This window comes from Apteryx rowi, unplaced genomic scaffold, assembly GCF_003343035.1.
Source record: "Apteryx rowi isolate R43461 unplaced genomic scaffold, aptRow1 scaffold_624, whole genome shotgun sequence".
NCBI lineage: Eukaryota > Metazoa > Chordata > Aves > Apterygiformes > Apterygidae > Apteryx > Apteryx rowi.
Genome location: NW_020450899.1, coordinates 433,551 through 456,127, shown reverse-complemented (window position 1 = coordinate 456,127; position 22,577 = coordinate 433,551). Strand labels below are relative to the sequence as shown.

Sequence of the window (22,577 nt, the reverse complement as noted above, 5' to 3'; positions counted from 1 at the left end):
TCTGCCTACCTCATTCACAACCCTCGGCATCACTGCAGAAAGCAAACTGCTGCCGGACTGATTATCATGTAATTTTATGGCTGTGTAATTTATGAAGGGCAGGTAGCTGACATCAGGGAGACTTGACTGGTCCTTCACTCATTTTTGAAGGCAGAGGTATCAAAAATTTCTGTAAGTTTTTGAAGGCACTCACACTGTTTCCACCCTGCCAGTTCTCATCTCTGTTTTTGCCTACCTTTTAACCTTAAACAAATTGTCAGATTGATCACCTTTGAAAACCCCACATCAGATTTCTATATTATCTTTTCCTTACCCTATCTTCAACAAAATACGTAAAAGAATATAATTTCAAAGGGATGACAGTGCACCTAGTATCCACACTAGAAAAGCTATGCAGCGAAAAGCAAGGGGAAAAAGAAGTGAAGTAAGTCTCCATGCCCATAGACTGGCATGCAGGCAGTGGCATGTGGCACCTAGAAAGAAGGGCATAGTTTCCAACTGACTTACATAAAGCTATGTCCAGAATAAACTCTTGCAGTTCAAATCCAGCTTTATTCTTTAATTATTTTTACATGGTAGAATCCCACCTCAATCACAGAAAAAGTAAGACCTGGGGAAAGAAAGTTATGTTCCCAAAGGCAGCAGGGAGGTTAGCCAGCCGCAGCAACGACGGGCAGCTGTGCCTGGGGTTCCTGGGAGGAGACGGCTGCTGCCTGTGGCAGTTTTCAGACCTGTCTTCAGGGAGCAGCTGCTCCTGTCGTGCCACCTCTTTGAAAACACAGTGCTACCGGGGGGGAGGGGGGGGCGTCATCACATTCCTTCCCCTCTCGGAGAGAAGAAATTAAACATTTATTGAAAAAAAGAATAATTACCCTCTAGTCTGGTAATAACACAGGCATTGAAAAAAGCAGGATTTATTTCCTGCTCTATAGACTTTTTAATCATTTTTCTAAAAGAGAGTAATAGCATGAACAGGAGGAACTGAGACCATGACAAGTAGTGTCTTGAGTAAGAGTGCAAACCACTGGGCTGATGGAAAGAGAGGACTGATGGAACCGTCAGCACCAACCATGTCAGTTTTCTGGTTTTTCCACAAGCCCTTCTAGACCAAAACTTTTCAACACAATTCAGTCCAAGTTTGCAAACTGCTTCCAGATGACTGAAGTTACTTTTTTTTCAGAGAATAAACACCTGACAGAAATCTTTTTGCTTGTCACTGCTCATATACTAGGGCCTGCTCAGCTCCTTCTGCAGGCACGCTCCGCACTCACATCTCTCAGGGCCACAACAGACACTGCATTTCTGGGCACGGGGCGAGGCAACGTGGCTGTTCATCATTAAAATGCTCCTTTGCAGGCACCTTGGGCCTGAGGAGGGAGAGAATTTATATTCACTGTCATACCCTACAGAAAGAAAGCTTCTTCCCTCCTCCCACCCTCATCTGCTCCTAGGCAATGTTTTCCCTCTTCTTAGCCATTATCTGCAAGGCCCCTAAGGAAATGCACATTTGGAAGAAACAGACGTTTTCTCCCCCACAGCCCAGCTAGGTTCTCCACTCTTGAGCTTGTGGACGCTAATGTTACGCTGTGCTTTCACACTCGCCTTCAGTAAGAAGTAGCACCAGTTCCTAGCGGGGAAATCTCCGAAGGCCCTGTGCCTTCCTAGGGAGGGTGGAGGGAACCTCTCTCTCTCCTCTTGCTTTCTAGAAGACTAGCTTTGCTGACTTTTTCTTTGTACCCTTTTCCCACTACCTGTGGTGAAGAAAAGGAGGCTGAACTGGGCACATTCAACCTTTTCTCTGGTAAGAACGCTGGAGCTAAAGCTTTATTTTAATCTTGTCATCCTACAACAGCTGCATGAAGGATAGAAGAGATTCTTACTCTTGTATTTTAGTATTAGTGTTTATGTAGGTGTGATTTTTCACTTGTTTTCTTTAATGACTGCTAATTTCATATTTTAGGTACACACAGTGGCATAGCTAGATGGCTAGCTTAGACACAAAAAGATCACCATCACTTGTGGCTCAAAAAAGTCCCAAGTAGTTGATCATTAGGGGTTGGAAAGTATACGATGAAATTATCACTAATATTCCCCTGCTCTTTTACTATTTCCTAGGCATGTACTACAAACCACTATCAGAAACATAATACTGTATTAAGCTTAGATGGACTTTGGTCAGACATGATGCAGGTCCTGCTGCATTTTTACTATATTCTACTGGCAAGGATAGGGAATTTTTTCAAACATTTTTCACAGGATTATATTCTGGAATTATCACTAAGTCTGTTAAACGTACAGAACTGGAGACTTTTGAAAGTCCTTCCCAGCCTTCAAGAACAGTAATTCCAACATACACTGTAATCCATACAAAATTTGTATATTATGCTCTAAACACATGTATAAATTTGCAGCAGTTTTATTTAAACCTCAGCATTTGCACAGTGACTGTTAGTACTTGGAGCCTGATGTGAGATTGAATTCACCTTGTTTTAGCTATTTTAAAGTTAGGCACTTTGTTTACTCTAGTAATCTAGATTGCCTCAGATGTCAGTGGAGTAGGATAGTCACTTGACTGTAGGGAATGATTTATACATTTCATACCTCAAACTGTGGATGATGTGAATTGCCTTCTGGACATATCTGTGACTCCACTGACCAAAGAAAAAGCCTGCACAACCAGTTTTGACAGCGTAGCCAGAAATTAGGCAACTACAGGTAGGTGAAGTTAATAGCAACCTTAGTTATGTTCTACTGGATGACAAGCTTGAAACATACCCAAAACAGAATTTTGCAGTGTCATATCCAAGGAATTAGAAATTTCCCAATTTTGTGCTCCCACATTTTTCCGAAAAGGGCTGTGCTGCAGTGGAATTCAAACCTAGTATAAGGTGCTAAATTATCTTTAAGCCTGAGTTAACTGGACATAATGAAAGTTTATTCCCCACCTCATTTTAATGTGAAACAGTCACATTTTCTAAATGCTTTTTTAGTAAAGACATTTTCTAAAAGCTTTTTTCTTTAGTGCATCCAATTAATCTGCTTTCCTTCTGTAAAAGCACTTCTGTTAACTTTTCAGATCACTTTAGTCTTCTAAATGTTTTGATAAGGAGATACATACAGCTGTAAAGAAAAAAGATCACTTGCTTTGTTGAAAAACAAAGTCACACGTCCCAGAATTCATTTTTGAGAATTATTTTCCCAGGTGCGAGTTTTCAGAAATGTTTTATAATTCCAGGAGCCTTCATTTATGGATACAAAATTTAAAAGGCCCCCCGTTTTCAGAAGTACTTTTAAATTGTCCCACTTCTATCATCCAAAAAAAAAGCCTCAAACATCACTAGGAAAATCTTAGCATCAGCAGTCTTTGACTTCACAGTTGAAGGGTAATTCATATGACATACAGTTATATGAAAAATACAGTTAATCTAACTTGGTTTAGAGCCTTAACTCTGAATGATTTGGCATAGTAGTGGCATACTGTGTAACTCTTAAGGTTAGCTAAACATAAATGAGCAGACTGCATCAAAGTAAGTGGCAGAGCTCCTCTTTATAGCAGTGTGGTTAAGTTTTCACCCCATGATTTCAGAGCAAGGCTTTTGAGCATTTTATTGCTGAATACTATAAGGCTTTAGAGACACACCTTGCTTTCAGGCTTCTTTAAGGCCTCTTTGAACTGGACTTCAATTACTATGAACCTTAATAAAAGATTTGTAGAAACATTTTAAGACATTGCTCATTATAGCAAAAATGCCAGGTTCCTGATGGATAGCTGCTAGCAAGCCTGCAGTGAATTGCTGTAGGCTGAAAGCAACAACGGCTGGCAGCCACGGAGAGACTGCGCAAGCCCTTCCTGTAGACATTTGCTCTTTTGTCTGCTTGAAGGGTACCCTGTCAAAACCAGAAGCTTCATCAGTTCATTAGCTCTTATCTCGTTGTCTCGGCACTTGCTCATTAAACATTCTCAGCATCTTCTAATCCACAAGGTCAATTAGGTTACTAGCACCTAATGAAGTTTTTTCCCACCTTATTTAAAACATTGATATGTTTAATTCATGGGGATTTTTTTCTCAACACAGCTTGGAGTTTTCTTCCTCCTTTTTTAGGGTCACACACTGAGCTCACTAAACTGTATAAAGTGAAAGGGCCTGAATTAATTCTGCATCAACATGGGGGACTTCTGCATGCTGAAATGATCATGTCTTCATGTGCTGAGGTTATGCCTAAATTTTTGTATTGAAGTCAGAGGTGGCTCAAGGCTTCTTAGTGGTGTAGGCCAAATTGAATCTTGCTATCTTGAGGATGAAGATAAAAATCAGTTGCTCAGAAAAGCCATCCTGATGCTTCTGGTGAGACACAGAAATGAAGATGCTGCTGCTTGCTAAGGACTACCTACCTCTGTACCCCTGCCCTGGGCCTCCATCATTGAGGGCAGCAAGTCTCACTCTGGAGGAATGGGCTGGAGGGGGCAGAGTCAGGCTGCCCTAAACGGGGGCATGTTTATTACCCTGTGTCTCTACGGCACCACCTATGTTGCCCCTGCCCAAAGGCAAGATTAATTAAAATACACATCTGGATGGAATTAAGGAATGTTTGGTTTTGCATGGGAATAAAAAGCCACACAGCTGGCAGGTGAAACAGGTTTTTAGGCAACATAAAGGTGAAAAGAAAGGCTGTGTACAGGATTTGTCAGATGAAGGTGAGATTTGAATTCCTCATCTCTCCTTCCCACCTGACTTCCCTGTCACCACAAAAGGAACAGGTTGGTGAATTTACCCTTCCCTTCTTCAGTAGTCAGTGATAGGCTTTTTTATCATACTAAAATGTTTCTGGTTCAGCTTACAGTACATATTTCCAATTATGCGGCAAATGCTGTATAGATGGACATTACCAATGCATAAGTAATATTCCACGTTACAGCACGTGATGCTCAAGAGCAGAAACAGGCCACAGAATGTTTCTGATTTCTTGAAGAAGGGGTGCAAAAAGTGCAAGATAACTCAATAAAATGTCAAGCGTAGAGATTATTAAATTTTTACTGCATTACTGCATTTTTCTCCAGACCACTTCAAACCTAAATACATGCTTTTATTTGGTATTCTGACTTTTGCCATTTCAGTGAGATTTTTATAAAATACAGGTTCAACGTTCCTGTTAAAACTGAGCTCTGTGACATCTGTGACACCATCTTATAGTGGTGCAACCTAGTGCTGGTATGGCACACTCCCGAAAAATCACAGCAGTTGTTGCAAACTAACAAATGGAGCTAAAGGTGACGTGTTTTGTTGCACAGCATAGTGTGCACAGGCTGTCAGCTCCGCAGGGCCGCGGGCCAGCGCTTGCCTGGCTCCGGCTCCCTTTCCCTCAGCTGCTCATTCGCCCTGATTATGTTGGGTCCTGAGTCCCTCTTGAAAGCTGGTCTTTATTGGTTATTTTACACTTGGCCACTCTACACTGCTAATGACCTTAGTGAAAGTTGAAGGCATTTAGGGCATCACCTTTTCTTCTCCTGTACATTACACTTTAATGCCAAATTCAGCCCTGAGGCTCCTTCACTGCTAGCCTGACACTTGACTCGGTGACTTGCACACCTTTCAGCTCAGACTCTCTCTTACTCTGTCAGACCTTTATGGATAAAATATTGCAGCTGTGCTCAGGGATTTAGCTAAATGTCTTGTGTAACTTTAATGCGAGTTTTGCAGTTGTCTTCCTTACTGTGTGTGCTTCTTATTCTTTCATTTAATTTTTTTTAGCTTTTTTTAATCAAAGAATTAAAATCTGAAAGCAAACAAAAATATATGTAGTTAATTAACGTGAAAGTTGAAAAGGAAACTTCTGTTCAGCTCTGAGTGACCTTACATTTTATTATATTTGTGATGGATGGCATATGAATAGCTGTTCAGGCTCTCTAAATGCTAAAGCTCTTCATAAAATAGGCAACTGCCAGGTATTTGCAACGCTTGTTTTGTTTTTAATTACATAGTATAAGTGGAATATCTGTTTTTAAAAACAAATCATTTTTTCCTTAGAACTAAAGTGATCAATCTGTTAACAGAAAAACATAATTTTTATACTTGCACACAGATGCATGTATTTTTTCCCTGAGCCCATCCAGGAGACAGTGCCTCCCACCCAAAGGGGAGCCACCACGTGACCTGGGCTATTCCCTGTCCTGTGAGGTGGAACCGGCTTCCTCTGCTCTTTTTCCTATCTGTGCAGTCATTGAGGAGGTTTTGTTTCCCCCCACTCTGCCTGCAATGCAGTTAAAATAAGCAACAATTTCCCTGCAGTACTGAAAACACACTGTGCACTGAACTAATCGCTGCCCTTTACAAAACTGTAGAAAAGAAAAAAACGTAACAAGGCTCCCCAGAATACTGTTAGCATGTGAAAGTTTCCCAGGAACCTTAGAAAAATATCAAAAGGAGTTGCATGTGCTGCAGGAGGATTTATGTTAAATTCCCAGCTGGACTCTGATGACATTGGATAAGATGATTAAAGACAAAAATAACGCGAAAAATGTTTCCTTTTATTATATTCTGGCTACATAAGACCAGGAGAGAAGGAGACATAGTCATGGCAACTAAACATGCCCAACCTCTTGAAATACAAGAAGAAGCTATGAATATACTTGTGCGTGTTAAATTATCAAAAACACATCAAAACTTCTGGAGCAATTACAGCTTTTGAGGAACAAGAGCCTCTTGTGAAAAGAGTGCTTTCTTGGAGACTGAAAAGCTAATTAGTTCTCAGTCCAACTTGAGCAAATAGATCAGTCTGACTTGAGCAAATAATTCTGTCATACAAGATATCATCATGTGAGGGATAAAGAGAGTGGCAATTTTGTCACATGGTATTTTGCAGAAGAATACTGGTATGACTCAAAGTCGTGCACTAAAAGTAAACCTCACTTTGGAAGAAAGGAAGTCCAGCAATCAGTAACACATTTCACCAATACAGAAAATGGTTCAACATACTAGCAGATCACTACACTTGCAGGACTCTTCAGTGAACTAGGAGCCTGTCAGTCATGAGAGCTGCCTAGCAGTAGCAATGAACTCTTATTAACTGCCCGAAATTGTCTCTAAGGCTGAACGTCTTTACGTTAATACATCTCACAGCTGATTATTGGCACAAGAACAATCCAAGTGTAGGGAGCGCCCAGGAGCTATTGCGTTCCAAAGACTGAGCAAGGAAGAAGGGCTTTAATCACATTCTGCCCGGCTTCGTGAGCTTGATGTCAAATGGGCCGGCCCAGAGAGCTTTATAACATTTACTAAAGGAACAAGGGCAAAGAAAATGATTAAGAGGGACTTAGAAACAAAGCCAGCCTAATTTTTGTTTCAAAAAACAGAATCACCCTCCGAACTTAATACATATAAAACTCGTCCAGCTTCTCATGTAAGGAGGAACAAGGATGGAGAGGGAGGCTGGAAAATAAAGTAGGTTTGTCTATGACTACTGTGATAAACAAAGAGGGTTAGATCAAATATCTCCGTCTATACTAGAAACTTGTATCTAATAACAAGTATGACTTGGTTTTGGAGATTTACCTCTTAAACTCATATCAAATGATGGCAGTGTTGTGGCAGAATGCCATGTGAGCCCCTGAGACTTCGTCTTTGAGTAATGACCATCTCGAGGAGCCAAAGCCAGTAGGAGACAGAATTTTGCTAGGAATGCTCAAGTCAGAAGTCTCTGCAGACGTGCTCCAGACTGGGGAGAGTGGAGTTTTGATGCTGGAGGTAATCCTGACTGGCACAGAGAGCTGCCACTATCCCTTTTTATTTATTAAGAAGGCTGACTTTGGACTGTAAATTAAAAGAGGAGCAAGGAAGTAAATGGCTATTCTGGGATTAACTAGAATACTTAGACTTATATGAGAAACAAACAGCCTTTCCCTGCAGGGAGGCCCTCACCCACCGTTTTCGTTTGTGATGCAGTGAGTAAAGTTTATTGGAGCGCCCTAAATCTCCAGCCAGAAACAGTGCAGAGCAAATCTTTGGCAGATTCCCAACACAATCTGCTGTCCTAAACGGTCTCCGTAATCTTGAAGTATAAAGAGTGGGAGTAGTGATCCCAGATACAGTGACAGATAGTTCCTCTATTTGCTATTTGAAGTGAGAAATCAGCCTTTTCCCATCATGCGAGTGGTACGGTAGAGCTGGGTAAGAAGGGAGCCTGAATGGACGATTGAAGAAGAGAACACAATTGAAGAATGTGTATGAATGGGTTAAATCATCCCTGAAAAGTGTACAGGCTATGACTGGTGCGTATATTGGCCTAATTTTATAAACACATTCATAAATATTTGTAGGATAAGGGCCGCTGTTAATCTGTGAAGTTTCCTGGGTGAGAGAGGTGCGATTAAGGTCTGACTCTGTGATCTCATTCTGTTTATTTATTGTTCTCTTTGTGTTTTATAACCAGGACCTACTTTCAATGAGTTCTTTGTCTGGCCATATTTAGTAGAACTATTTCTTGTGGAAATTAAGGAGTCGGTCACACTTAATAGAAATAATTCTGATTAAACCACACATTGCAACTCAAACTAACTCTCTTTAGCAGGCAGTGCTCTGTGACAGCTGAGACGCTACCTTGCTATTACTTCTATTTTGTCCAGCTTCTCACCTTCAAAATGTGACCTATCTTTGTGAGTGTTTATTAGATCCAAGTATAATGTTTAAACTTCCAGATGTGGAAGATCTTATTTCAAAGCAGTATCTACTTAAGTCATCTTTGAAATGTATACATCCAGGCTGGCCTATATGCATATCGCTCTAATTCCATTTTCTTTATTAACTGGGCTGTGGAATAAAATGGTGCCAGCAGTATTTGACGCTAGCAAGCTATGCTGTACTGAGTCTAACTTCTGTGTATTACATTCATGGCATTTGGTACTATTTATAGAGCATTTTTCTGTTTTGACAGTCTGTAAGGTTGTTCCTTCCCTCAGGAATGTGTGAAATTGTTCAGACTAGTTACTTTTTTTTTAATGAATCATTATAAATGTGATTAAATTGAATAGAAAACCAACAAACCCCTTAAAAAGTAACTTTGTAAATCTTCCTTGTAACCTACAAGCATATTATTTTCAGCAAAACAGGGAAAAGGAAATGGGAGCCTGGCTAGAAACAACAATGCAAAAGTGCCAAATTAGTACTTTAGAGTACTGCAACAAAGCTATTACATAGCATCACAGATTTCAGCACTGCTATAAATATCCTCACCAGTGCCATCTTTGCACAGAGTTACGCAGCTCCACATGTAGCAGCTTAGGCTGCCAAACATGCTGCGTTAGTTCCAGATGTTTGTGTACAGTAACAAGGACAAGCAGAAGAGTCAGGCTGAGGAGCAAAGCAGAAATAGTGCAAAGCGCTGCCACAAATGGAAACAGCCGTCTGTTACTGGGTATAGGGGGTCCTGGGACAGTGTATTCAAAGCTGCAAGCTTTAATCGCGGCAAAGTCTATTATGGTGAGCTTTTGATTTCATGTGGTGGAAACAGCAGTAAGATGGTCTGCGAGTGAGTGGGGCCACAGTGGTTAGAAAGAGCAGCAGGGAAGAGGAGAGGAGAAAAGGAAAGCTGCTGGTGTGAGCAATGGAAAGATGCCCTGCGCAGTAGGCTAGCAATGGTTCTGGCCTACGTTTAACAGTTGAGCTGGACATACTTACTACAAAGTTTGCTAAGAACATACTGCAGTAAAAAATCAGTCTTAGTGACTGTACAGCTTGACCTACGTGTAAGCCTAAAAAAATGGGGATTTTTTGGTATGTGTTCTACATAAGAATTCAAGCCAGGAGTTGCCCTGTCCCACTGTACTGCTTAGGTGCATAAGAAGAAGAGAAACAAAACAGTGAAGAAGTAAACCCAAACACAACAGAAAGTACACTTCTGCTTTTAGTTAAAGTTCTGTGAAAGTTTTAAAGGTTTCTAGAATTAAAATGCTGCTGGTTTTTTATTAATGCATTCTGTGCTGCCTGGGGTGGGAGTCAATGCTCATTTTGCTGCCCTTGAACATCTTAATATTTTATTTAAAATAAAAATGGGAAAAAAAAGTCAATATTTGAAACTTACCTGGGTTAAGGTTGTTTGGAGTGTGAGATGAGGATTCTGATTGCTTTGTTTAACATTAATTACAGGTAAAATTGTGAGGGTTTTTTTTTTCAAGTAGTGCCATATGTGCTCTGCTTATTTTGCAAGTCTGAAAACCTCCAGTGGCTTCTGTACACGAAACGGTCTCTACATACTTTTGCAAGAGGCAGTCTTTGCTCTCTCCCCCACTACTTTTTCTTGCTTCGGAAGAAAGGCACAGTTTGCTCAAAAAGTGCACAGATCTTCCCAGATCCACACAAATCTTGCACAGCAGCCAAGCTGCTGGGAAAACAACATGGAAGAGCCAGCTTAAGCCTGGACAGAGGGTCTGTGCAAGGAGCCTCCTTGAAACCTGGACATGGGTTTCCATTCCAGATCTACTCGGGCAAGGTCTGATAGCCTTTCATGCCATTGACTGTAATAGGGTTCTTTCCTGGCAATGGACTTGAAACATATTTTCACATAGCTTCACAGAAAAGAAGTGGAGATTATAAATATGTGTAACAGCCACATGATGTACTGCTTCTGCTACCATGGAGACATAATTGTAATAGTAGTCATTTTATTTTTATTTTTCAATACATCATTGTTAACAAGAGGTTGCATTTAGATTTGAACACATTCATCTTTGCAAAGACAAGCCAGAACAAGGCTTATTAAACGAGCAGAGTGTTGCTTAGCTAATAACACACTTCAGCACATCTTGTGTGGAAAAAAGATTCTTTTTAAGAGCAAGAGAGGGAGGTTGCATTTTATCGCCTTATTTTATGAATTCTCGTGATTCACTGTAGGTTTTGCTTAGTTCAATTTTAAAATATAGAGCTAAAAGTGTGGTTAGATTTATTGCAAGAATGCAGAGTAATAACCGTGTTCTGTGACTTTATTTACAAATAAATCTTGATTTAATTGTATTCCATGGCAGACTCTCATTGAGAGGATTGAACCCTGAGTTAGTGTTAAATACTGGCTGTAGGTGTTGATTATCATTGCCAATCTGACACAGCTGGGCATTCTAGCGTCCAGCACATGAGGTTCTGGCAAGTACAGGCCATTCCACAAACTGAGAGGGAATAAGAGCCCTCAGAGCCCCTTCCCCGGGGGGAGTTTAAACACAAGGGGGAATCAAAGCCTTTGGACTTTATGTATTTGCACAGAGGTCAGCTGCAAAACATAAACATTGAAAGGCCAGGTTGTTTCACCCTGATGTAACGATCAAGCCAGGTTAGCATTATATTGAAGGATTTGGCTGAATTTTTATTCTTGCTTATCAACTTTGTCATATTTGAACTTTTCTTAAGTATTTCTCCTCACAATATTCATAAGTGATATGGAAATATTGATATTGATATTGGATTGGATATTGGATTGATTGATTCATGTTTAACAAACAAAAATAGAAGGAAAGCAGGTGATTTCTTCAGGGAGGGAAGAGAGAGCTCATGGAAGAGCTAGGAGCTGAACCCAGAGCAGCCTCTGCCTAGCTCATCGACAGAGGCTCTTCCCCTCCCTCAATGGGATCAGAGTACTGAGCTCTAGCGTGAGCCAGCTCTCGGCACTCCTCTATGCTATTTTTATAAATAAGAGCAATAGAAATTTCCACACCTGACCAGAGCATGTTGTCCACATTTTGGCATCATTTCACATGCAGAAACTGCAGAAGCAGAGGAACACCAGAGCTGCAGAGTTAGAGGCATCTGACCAGGACACAGCCCTGAGGAGTGTCTCTGTCCACTACAAATGGACACTAAAGCTGACTTCAGAGCACCATAGTTAGCAAACTGCATTACTGATCCCAACCAGTCTCTCCAGCTACCCTGTCCTGTCTCCAGCTTTCCAGGTGTGGGCAAATTAAGCAAGAAGGACTAGCTCCAAAATTCCTATAATATGTAACATAAACCAGTTTTCTAGGTGTCTCAGAGTCTATTCAAACTATGGTACAGCACAGAGACATCACTGTGGCAATTGAAAATAACCTTGGGGAAAACTATACTACAAAACACATTGCTTATCCTGCTGAATGTCTCTGCAGCTCTTGACAGAGTAATGCACAAGGTATTACAAACGCCTTACTCACACAGCAAGGGGGGTGAGGCAACACTGCAAAAATCCTAGTTATTCCTCACTGCGTCCTCAGAGAGAAAGGTGACAGAGCCCTCTTCTACAGAGTCTTTATTTTCAAGTGTCCCTAAAAATCCATACACTCCCTGCTTCTCTCTTGTGTCTATACAGAGTTACTGAAAAAGATCTTGAGAAAGCATGAGCTTGGCTGGGAGGAATATGTCGATGGAAAGCAACTGTATGTGCCTGTTGCTTCTCAAATGCGAGGAGCGTCATTACTGAAATGTCAGCACACCTACACAGTCCTGCAGGCTGCTGTTTGCGGCAACACAAAAGAGCAAACTCTCTCCTATGAAAAGAACATTTCAAGCTGGTGGGGCTGGAGATGGAGTGAGCACTTGAAAATCCAATTAAAATGCTTATTTGTATTTCCTTAGCTCAGTGAGTGGTTCAGCCAAACTTACCACTGCTCGTTATTTTTTCTGTCTCCATTCTTGCATTTAGTACCATTGGTGTTGCAGGGTGAAAGTCCTGCTTCTTGCCTCCAAATACTCAACTGACCCAACTACATAGTTATCAAGAGTAATTAGGGGGATGCCAACCACAGAACTATCCTAATTCTCACAGCTGAACACAGAGAGCAAGCCCATAAAAGCCCCAAGTAGTTGTGCTGTGTGAATAACCATGTGCATTGGTCCGCAGCTCTGCCCATGGTTAGCGCTCGATGGCTTCCCTTAGGTTACTCCATTAAGAGGATTACATAAGCAATAAGGGGACAGGTGACTGCGGGCCATACAAATCTGGTTTCACGTCACTACCAGAGTATTCTGGAGAGATGAACTGGCCACATTTCGTACTCTTACGTTGCTGCCAATGAAGTGGTTTATGCTTGTGCTCATAGCGCTCCCCAGCAGAGCTGTTGTTCAAGCCAAAGTGTTAACAGTCTTTCTTCTTTACAAATCCAAATCTTGTTTCAGTTAACAGTCATGATTGTGCAAGCATAAATGAAGTTTGAATCTGAATGTAGCTGTAATTTTGTTTTTCTCTAGCTATTCATAGGAAATAATCTATTTTGATTTTTAATAAATTAAAAATTAAAATAAATTAATACATTAAAAAGCAGCTAAATACTTAAAATTTTAAGTTAATTTTAAAAGGTTTCTTTTTCTATATAAATGCTTGTACATATATAGTACCCTCTGTCAACCCATTGTCATATCTTTTCCCCCTTTTTTATTTTTCCTTTTTTGTAAGCTGGAGACATAATTAGGTGGGGAGCAGTTGGATCATTTAGCAGCCTGTTCAGGCAAACAGGGTGAGGAGTTCAGGAGAAACTGAAGAATTCCACTCAGTATCATCTAAATTTGAAGCAATTACCATTTGAATGTTTCTGCGTTAATACGCTGTTTGCGGATAGGAAAGGGTTGCTTGCGCTCCGTTCTCGGTCCTTTGCTCGGACGCTGGCGGCGCGCTCTGGCACCTGTGAACGGCCGGCACCTGTGTGGCGCGCGCTGCTCTGAGAGCAAGGCCACCCCGGCTCCGCACAGGCCTGCGCGTACGGAGCTGCAGCCAAAGGCATTGGAGCTGGGGCAGCCCGGACTCGCACGCGGCCCTGCAGGACTAGCACCAACATGTTACGCGAGGGCCCCGGGGACAGCGTTGGGCTCCCCCGCCGCCCTCCCGGGCTGCCTGCAGCACCTTGCCGCGCGCGGGCCTGCACGGGTCGCGGCACCGGAGGGGGAGAGGCCGGGGGGTGCGCTGTGGCTTGCTCCCCCCCACAGAACTCATCCAGCCCACTGCATCTTCCCGTAGCACTTCAGGAGCCTTCCCAGAAAAGAAGGGGGTCCAGCAGGACCAGCTGGGCTCTTTCCTCAGCGTGCCCTGACACTGCCCTTGGAGGCAGATCAAATCCAGGAAGAACCAGGTCAACTCCCATCTGTACCCGCAGAGCAAAGCAGGTTTTCCCAAGAAGCACTAGATTTATAGAGCGTATAGTTAGTGTGTGCGTACACAAAAGCTACCGCGCCGGAGCAGAGAGACGGTACTGCCCACACGCAGCGCATCAGCTCGTGGCCTGGGCAGGACCGAGCCTGCAGGTCTCCCAGGAGACTGGAAGCAGGTTAAGCACTTTAATCGGTGAAAAAGGTTGGACAATGCTGATCTAATACGTTACTTTGTGGAGCCAGATCCCCAACTGAGGCAAGTCAGTGTAGCTCCACTATCTGAGGAGAGAAACATTGCAAAAGAAAAATACGGGGCCTTTAAGCATTTCATACAAACTTTCTCAGACTGTAACAAGCTCGTCCATATTGGTCAAAACAAAAGATACAGACTTGGGGATTAAGCAGTGACCTGATGTATGGCCTAGTACTTGAGTATGACATAGAAATTTTGGCATTTTAACTGTAAATAATGTCTTCTAACAAAGAGAAGAACAACCCTGAAAATTAGAGCGAGCATATTCATATCATTCCCCAAACTTCTGGGAATGAAAATCCGTGTATAAGAACAAGTACTAGTTAGTCAGATCTGACTCTCAGAAGTTGTGACAAGTGATGTAATTTTACTTTATTAGCTGATTACTAAGGACTAGTAATAATTATTAGATGATGTAAATTTACCAATTTTGTTGTTTTAGTAAGAGGTCCCGTGTAAAATGTGAAAGCTTTATGTTCCTGTGCTCTACCACAATCCATCATCACAGAATCTATTTTCTAGGACCTTAATCATTTTCCTTAGTAAAGCTGCAAACCTCCTTCATCAAAATGAATGTCATTAGATGTCCACTCACAAAAAGATGTGTTAGCTGTTACCCTTTTTTGGTTAATGGAGCATCCACACCTACATGGTTGGAAAGCAAAGTACATTTTTTGATGATTTTATGATTATTGCTAATTAAGAGGATGAGAGAAATGTTAGAGAAACTAATTTACTTTACTCATAAAAAGATACACTGATTTGGATTACAATTCCAAGGTGCCTTAAGTGGAGGATTTCTCATGTGGAACTAGAAAATAGAATAAAAGTCCTGATGTTCACATACGATGAACATCTCTAATGTGCTCCAGCTAATTATTATTAGATTTTTAATAGCATTTACTTAGTCTTTTTTTTCCTTTGTGCAAACTTTTAAATTAGTTTAAATTCATTGTTTTCCATTTTATCCTACAGAATATAGACTCTCTGTTTAAAATCTTTCTGGATATTAACAGCTTGAGAAGGGTAGGTAAGAGAAAGATGTTGAAGAAAAAATTATTAGTCATAAAAGTCAGAAATTATGAATTAAAGAAATTTAGAAGCAGAAGAAAATAGACAAAGAAATAAGGTTGCAATTTCTCTTAATAAATAATATGGGAAAGGTGTTGTTTGCTTATTTTAAGATAACAGTTTTCAGAATATTTTAGACTATGTTATTTGAAAAGATCTGTTGTTCATGTTTCATGGGGAAGCAGAAAGCTTTGTTTTCTGTTGTAATCCAGTAACTTTCATAGATATTAAATCAATTAAAAATATTGGAAAACATATCCCCGCACTGCTCTGCTTTTCTAAACTCTTAAGAATAAAATGTAGTTGTATGGGAAATGGCTGCAAGATGAAAGTGAGAATATTTTCTCCCTTCAGGATGGAGGGAATAAAAACTGAGCAACAGAGCAAGAGACTTGGAGAGACTTTTTTCTAATGTACACAAATGAATGCTAAAAATTAAAAGAATAATGCAGCTTTGATGAGCTTCTCCTGCAACGATTGTTTACAGAGAGGCTGTTGAGGCTTGATAAACAGCTTAGAAACTTCTTTAGCGCCCTTTCTCAATGAGCTTGTTGATTTGGTTGTTTTATTCATCTTTCCAGATTTAAATTTCTTTTCCTTTGGGGAGTGGGAAAGTGTTTGTTTCATAGTCCATTTCTTTACGGAAACTGTTCTGCTTCTCTGAGTGACAGCACCATCTTTTTAAATTTTCAAAATATCTCTCATTACCGTTTTGTCTGGTGGGTGCAGGGTATTAGGATGGAAATATTTGCTAGTTCTTAGAAGGAAAGTGTTAAATTGACTATGCAAGGTAAGAAAACTCCACTATATTTGGGAAGTGTTTCATATATTCTCTCCCCTTTCCTATCTGCAAAGTGAGAATGGAGTGGAAGCGAATGGAAACAAGAAATAGCGGCAGCTGGGATTTAGCGTGGTTCACTTCATTGTGCGGGGGATTTGGTATCTCTCCTCTGGATGGGACTAACTCCCAGTACATCTTTTATCAGCTGAGGAGCCAAGTAAAGTGAGTATATAAACTACAGGAAAGCATGATGGTGGCATGTTTTGTTTCTAGTTCGTTAAACCAATAATTGTTACCACAACTAGCTGTTGTTCCCACCAGTATTTCCTTCTTGTTGTAAATGAAGAAAACTCATTTGTTTTATACTGTGAAGCTTGGTTTACTTCATGGTTGGTTTCTTTCTTAGGCTGTTGATCCCAGGTCACTGAGAAAATTGCAGTCAGTTTTATAGCAAGCAGAATGGGCTGTAACTAAACTGCCAGTACAAAAAAGCCTGTGGCTTCTTACTGATAATAAAGGGATTCTTTTTAAATGCACATAGGATCAAAACCTCCTTCTTGAATCATATTAGGTAAGACTGCCAGTTATTGATTGATACCAGATTGGCTAGCTATCAGTGGATATTTGCCCTTCAGTTCTGTATTTCTTATTAAACTTGACAACTCCAAAAGAATATAACTCTGTAAAGCTGTCTGCCTGTTGGCCTTTAGCCATTTGTGTATCCAACAGCCAACTGTTTAGACAGTAGTTAAGGTTATAGCCATGTCAGGAGTATGGGGAAGAGAAAGTCCCACTCTTAATTGACATAGAAATGCAAGAAAAACCTCTACAATAAAGCTACAATTTGAGTTTGAAAAAAAACCTCTTTAGCTGTTCAACTCATTCCATTCAGGGAACTTTTCTGATGGTGTAGGCTAGGCCTCTGTGAGCTGTGTCTGCACTAGGAGGGTTTGCCCATACGACAATCCTTTCCTGTGTGGTTAAGGCTTAAAAACAACATGCTAGTTTAACACATTCAGGCCAAATACATCCAGATACAATGACACCAGAAGTGTATTTTCTTAAAGATTTGGGGGGGGGGTGGGATTGGTCTTTTCACAACTCTGTTTTGTTTTGGCTCAAAGTGCTTTCTTGAGCTCTCTTGTATTAGTATAATTCTGAAATGAATTGCATGAAGTAATGCTAACAGTAACAAAACCAACCAACCAAACAGAATAGCATTTTCTTTTCCCCTGGATATTAGAATAAACCAAGCACTTGAAAAGTGTTTCAAGAACAGAGTTGTACAGAACTCCTTCAGAGTGGACCATGTTATCCTGTAATGAAGCCAAAGTTTCTCCAGTAGCTCTGAGAAAGCACGTGCTGCAGCAGGAGATGATTGCCAAGGAGGGAGCTACAGAAGTTCATTTTGGAAAACAAGTCAGTGGGCAGGAAGGGCTTTCCTTGAAGCCTGGTGTAAGGTTCAGCTGAAGCACTGTGTACTGTGCTGAACTCTGCAAAAATACACAAGACTGGAGCTGTGTTCAGGTGTGTTCAAGAGCTCTGTCTGGCCTTGAACAGACTGGCTAAGCTTTCCTGAGCACATTGGCATGTCGCTGCCAAGAAACACAAAGAGAAAATAATCTAAAACAGGTCGATACAGAAAGTACAACCACAACTGGAGACTGCAACCTGCAGGAGCTGCTGCAGAAGCCACGAAAGAGCCAGCTGCGTGGAAAGAGGAGGGAGCCTGAAGCACCATCACACTCCACAGACCACCTGGAGCCAAGAGGGCCTAGTGGTTACTTCTGCCCACTCCTCCACATTCCCTAACATACCTGGCAGAGACAAATGGAGATTTCAGGCAGCAGGAATAGCTGCAGCAGTAGCCCAGGTGGGGACCATCAGACATTCAGAGCTTTGAAGCTCTGTCTGTCCCATGCTGTCCTTCATTCTCTTCAGTTCAGCTTCACTCTTACTTTCCTCTGATCTGCCTTGGCCTCGTGACTCTCACTGCCCTTCAGATGCCTCTGGTTTTTGTTTTTCATTTATCTTGACACATCCTAATTGAATCCAGCTAGAAGAATAATCATGAAACTAATGTATCCCTTATTAACACTGCATCAGTTGTTCTTTTTGTATTGTCCTTTGTTTTTACACTGTTCATATTGTCTCTATTTAGATTGTCCAAAGACATTCTTGCTTATTTGTCTATTTAGACTGGCTGTTTGTGTCAGGAGTTGCCTACTACTGATGGCTGCAGTGCTCAGTGTGAGGAAATCCCATTCTTTTGCAATCTTTAAGCTCACCATAGTAAGAATCATTAATAACAGCAGCATGCCCATATACAGTCCTAGTGGGATATTAGTGTAATCTCATATATCAGACCACTGGGACTGGCTTTTAACTCATGTCAAAGTTTTGGTCTAATGCTAGATGTGCTCTCCTAGATCCCAGGTGTCCATGAAATACAGCCACAATCTGCATCAAGTTTAATCTGCCAGCACCTTCTGAAACTGTTGCACTCTGCATTCTTCCCTCACCTTTATTCGAAGAAGCACGCTCTGTATCACTTCTTTCCTGCTCGCCGGTATCTCAGCTGCCATAGACGGGATGTAACTAACTGGCAGATTTTGCCTGTTGGCTTTAGTGGCACAGACACTGAAACAACTCACTGATTACTACTGCCTACTCTCACTTGAGCAAGTATTAACTCTCACACTGGAAATACATACCCTAGTTTTCACCCTTGGTCTAATAAATCTAAGACTCGCAAAATGTGCAGAGAAGCTATGAGCACTTAAACCTGGAGAGTTCTCTGTATGTGTACTGACCCTTAGATACTAAATGAACAGTGTCTGGATTTTGGCAATCAGCAGTTTGTAAGGGAACAGAAAGCAAGCCACTTGTCATGAATAATCCCATCATTTTTTTTATTTTGTTGCCTCCTGTTTTGTGCTTTAAGCATCTGATGGAAAGATAATGGCAGTTTGAGGTTAACTATTAGTTTTAAGTAATTAACTTCTTTATTAATGACCATAGCTATCTGAATTCAGCAAAAAATGAATACTGTATACCCACTTACATAGAGAGTTTGATCACTACACAGCTATGACAGATTGAAGTTTAAATTACTCATATTTGAATCAAAAAGATCTTACACTGCCTTTTACAAGCCTGGCAAACACTGCACAGGAATATCCACTGATACACCAACCACCTTTGATATGGAATTGAACAGCTAAAATGTAAGCATATAGAATTTAAGAATATCTTGTCTAAATAGGATGGCCAAAAATACAGCTTGCATTTTGGCCAGAATCTCCCCGCCACCACCACCACCGAATCAGCAGCTCTTCAGTGATGACCAATAATGAGGAGCTTTGTTTTACGTATCCTCCCAGAGACAGCACCTGGTGTTGGATCTAAGTGTAATTAAGGATTTAAAAGGCAACAAAGTATAAAGTTTGAGCTTTACTTTGAAGATTGGGGAATATTGACCAGAGCTCTAGGAAAGACACAAACTTTAAAATTACTTCTTTTAAAAGGACAATCAAAAGTTGTCTTTGTCCCTTGAATTACTTGCGCTCCCCAAGATTGTGCAGTCTTCCTTCACAATCCTGTCTCCTTGCTGGGCAGGAAAAATTCCAGCCTTTTAAAGAAATAGCTTCCTGCAAAGTTACAGACTCACCACATCCATGATCTGCATGAGGCTGAGAGTGAAATAGACAGTGAGCGGCTGGGAATCGTTTGCGACTGGTCGTTCCAGAGGGTTGTAGTTTTTCAGCAGCTCCTTATACAGCTTCCTTTGAAATTCTCCTTGCAGGGACTCTTTAAACATAGGAATAGATAAATAATTAGGATTCTACACCAAAAAGAATGTATACTCTTTTCTGGTTATAAGATATTATGTATCTACTATTTTATATGTTCCATTACCAGAAGAACACCACTGTAATTTCCATAATTCATTAGCTACTACAGCAAAATGTTATCCCGAATTTATTATCCTTTCTTTTCATCCCCAGTCTGGGAGGGGGTCTCCCTCTTTGATCACTTCTGGGATGGCCAGGAATGGTAAAGGTGCCGTGTCAGCATAGGCACCTTTGGCCCAGCAGCCATAAGGAGAACGTACACGGCTGGGATCTGGACACCTCTCCTAGCACGGCTACGGCCGGGAAAGGAGCACACAGACACAGCAGAGCGCTTCAGCAAGACAGTGGCAGGAAAATGGCTACAGGATAGGATGAAATCATGCGCTCAGGCTGCTTTAGGCTGAAAACTCTTTGGGGAAAGTGTTTTCTGCTTTGTTCTCTGCTGGGGCAGCTACAAATAAAATGGGTACCTGGTTCCCACCAGGCATTGTAGGCACTACATTAATATGCACAGCAATATTCAGGGATTTCTATCCTTTCACACCTCAGATCCAGGAAGGATTTTTATTCTGCCAGTTTTTTTGTGGCGGGAGAGGGAGCAGCTCTGCATGGATGGAGCAGAGTAGACCAGGCACAGAGGCAGCTTCAGAATGAGGAAATCTGGGTCAGCATAAGATCAGGGCTTCTGGATACGTGGTCTGTCGCTGTCCCCAGTGCAGGCAGACTTTCCTCTTCTCACTTGTTTTCCAATCCTGAATCGCCCCCACAGAAAAGCCACGGTCCCTGCCCTGCAGCGGCTGCAGTTCAGGTGCCTGGAGGGACTTTTCTCTCCGCCCCGCCGTTTGCTCTGTCCAGCTCCTGGTGCCGGAGAGCGCGCGGAGCGGCCCGGGGCGCCGGGCAGCGCCCAGCCCCGGCGGCGCCGTGCGGGCAGAGGATGAAGGGGCGGGCGAGCCCCGGCTGCCCCGGCCCCGGCTGCCCCGGCCCCGGCTGCCCCGGCCCCGGCCCGGGTCACTCACCGCGCACGAGCGCCGCCGCCAGCAGCGCCGCCGCCAGCGCCCGGAGGCCCATCGCGGCCGCCGCAGCAGCACCTTCTCCCCGCCGAGCCGGAGCCGGAGCCGGAGCCGGAGCCGGTCCGGCCCCGAGCCGCCCGGGCGGGGCCGAGCCGCGGAGCGCGGCCGCAGGCAGCCGCCGCCGGCCCCGGGGACCCCTCGCAGCTGCCGCTCGGCCCCTTGCTGCGCCGCGCCGCGCCGGAGCTCGCCCTGCGGTGCTGCCGGCTCGGGCAGAGCACGGGAATGGCAACGGGAATGGCAACGGCCTCCACCGCCGCCTCCTCCCGCTCCACGTGACGGATTTCCCTCCTCTCCCTAATCCCTGCGGATCCCCGGCCGGAGGGGCGGGATTGGAGCCGCCCGCTGGCGGCGGCTGCTGCGGGCGCGGGGCGCTGGGCAGAGCCGTCCCGGCTTTACGGGTGCGGGAGCGGGGCCGCGGGCTCCCGGGCGGCCGCGCTCCTCCCGGGCCTGTCCCAGAGCCCCCGAAGTGCGGGGACTTCTCCGGGATGGGGAAGGGCCCCCCCGCCCGGCCGGCAGCTCCTCGCAGGCAGGGAGCGGTTTCAGGTGCCTGGGGGAGGCGGGCGGCCCCTGGTTAGCCAGAAAGCCAAAGGGCGGCAGCTCCCCAGGAGCTCAGAGCCGCCCCCCCAGCTCCTCTGCCCTTCTCAGCCCAAGTGTCCCGTTGTTCTCGCTTGCCATCAGTGAAGGCAGTGAAGGGGCCCTGGGCCGGACAGCGCCTGCCTGGGGCCAGCGGGAGGGGAAGGTGTGCAGGGTGGGGAAGCCGGGGCCGTGTCCCCAGGCCCTTCATGCCCTGGTTCACCTCCCTGCTGGCCTTAGGCCAGGATTTGGCTTCAGTCACATTTTGGGGAGGAGAGGGACATGTGCAAAATGATGTAGGTGCTCAAAGCACACATGGCTGTTAAATCCCCAGTGGAGGTAAGGGGCTGGGAGCTCAGGTGCTAGATGTTCTGTCTGGGTATGGGAAAAATACCCATGGCTGAGGGGCACCACGTTTAGTGCTTGACAAACGCATGGCTGAGTAAAATGATGCCAGAGCTCCTGCTTGGTGCCATGATCACGCACTGCAGTTGGAAAGCAGGCCTAGAAAATTCAACGGGTTTTGCTGTCTGGTTCCCGTTTGCAACTTAATGCACATTTTCAAGACTGTGCGTGGGTTATTGCTCTCAGTTCAAATCCCTGCCCTTCAAACCTGGTTGTTGCAATAAATCAATGTTCTAGCCAGCTGCACTTAAGGGGAAATAGTACTGAAGAGTCTCCCCATTTGTAAGGGGAAACCAAATGCTTGTTCTTGAGATAACCCAGCAAACAGCAGTTTATTAGTCCGCATTAATTCTCAGCTTTAAAAATCCAGGTGATCTTTTTGGCTAAAGCACTGATTTAGTTTATGTAGCTGTTAAAATATTTTTAAATGTTGAGCAGTTAAAATATTTTTAAATGTTGAGCGCAGGACCGAAGCAA

At 43.1% G+C, this 22,577-nt stretch overlaps 1 protein-coding gene across 1 annotated transcript in view; it reads right to left on the bottom strand.

Annotated features, from left to right (window-relative positions):
- CHRNA7 (cholinergic receptor nicotinic alpha 7 subunit) overlaps positions 1 to 21,132 on the bottom strand; it is a 44,387-nt gene extending 23,255 nt beyond the window's left edge. Inside the window, exons 1-2 of the mRNA XM_026084017.1 lie at positions 21,069 to 21,132; positions 19,869 to 20,008 (exon numbers count right to left, since the gene is read on the bottom strand). Coding sequence (XP_025939802.1) covers positions 19,869 to 20,008; positions 21,069 to 21,120 — 192 coding nt within the window. The 5' untranslated portion in view covers positions 21,121 to 21,132. The remainder of the gene's footprint in view (positions 1 to 19,868; positions 20,009 to 21,068) is intronic.
- Between the last annotated feature and the right edge of the window lie 1,445 nt (positions 21,133 to 22,577).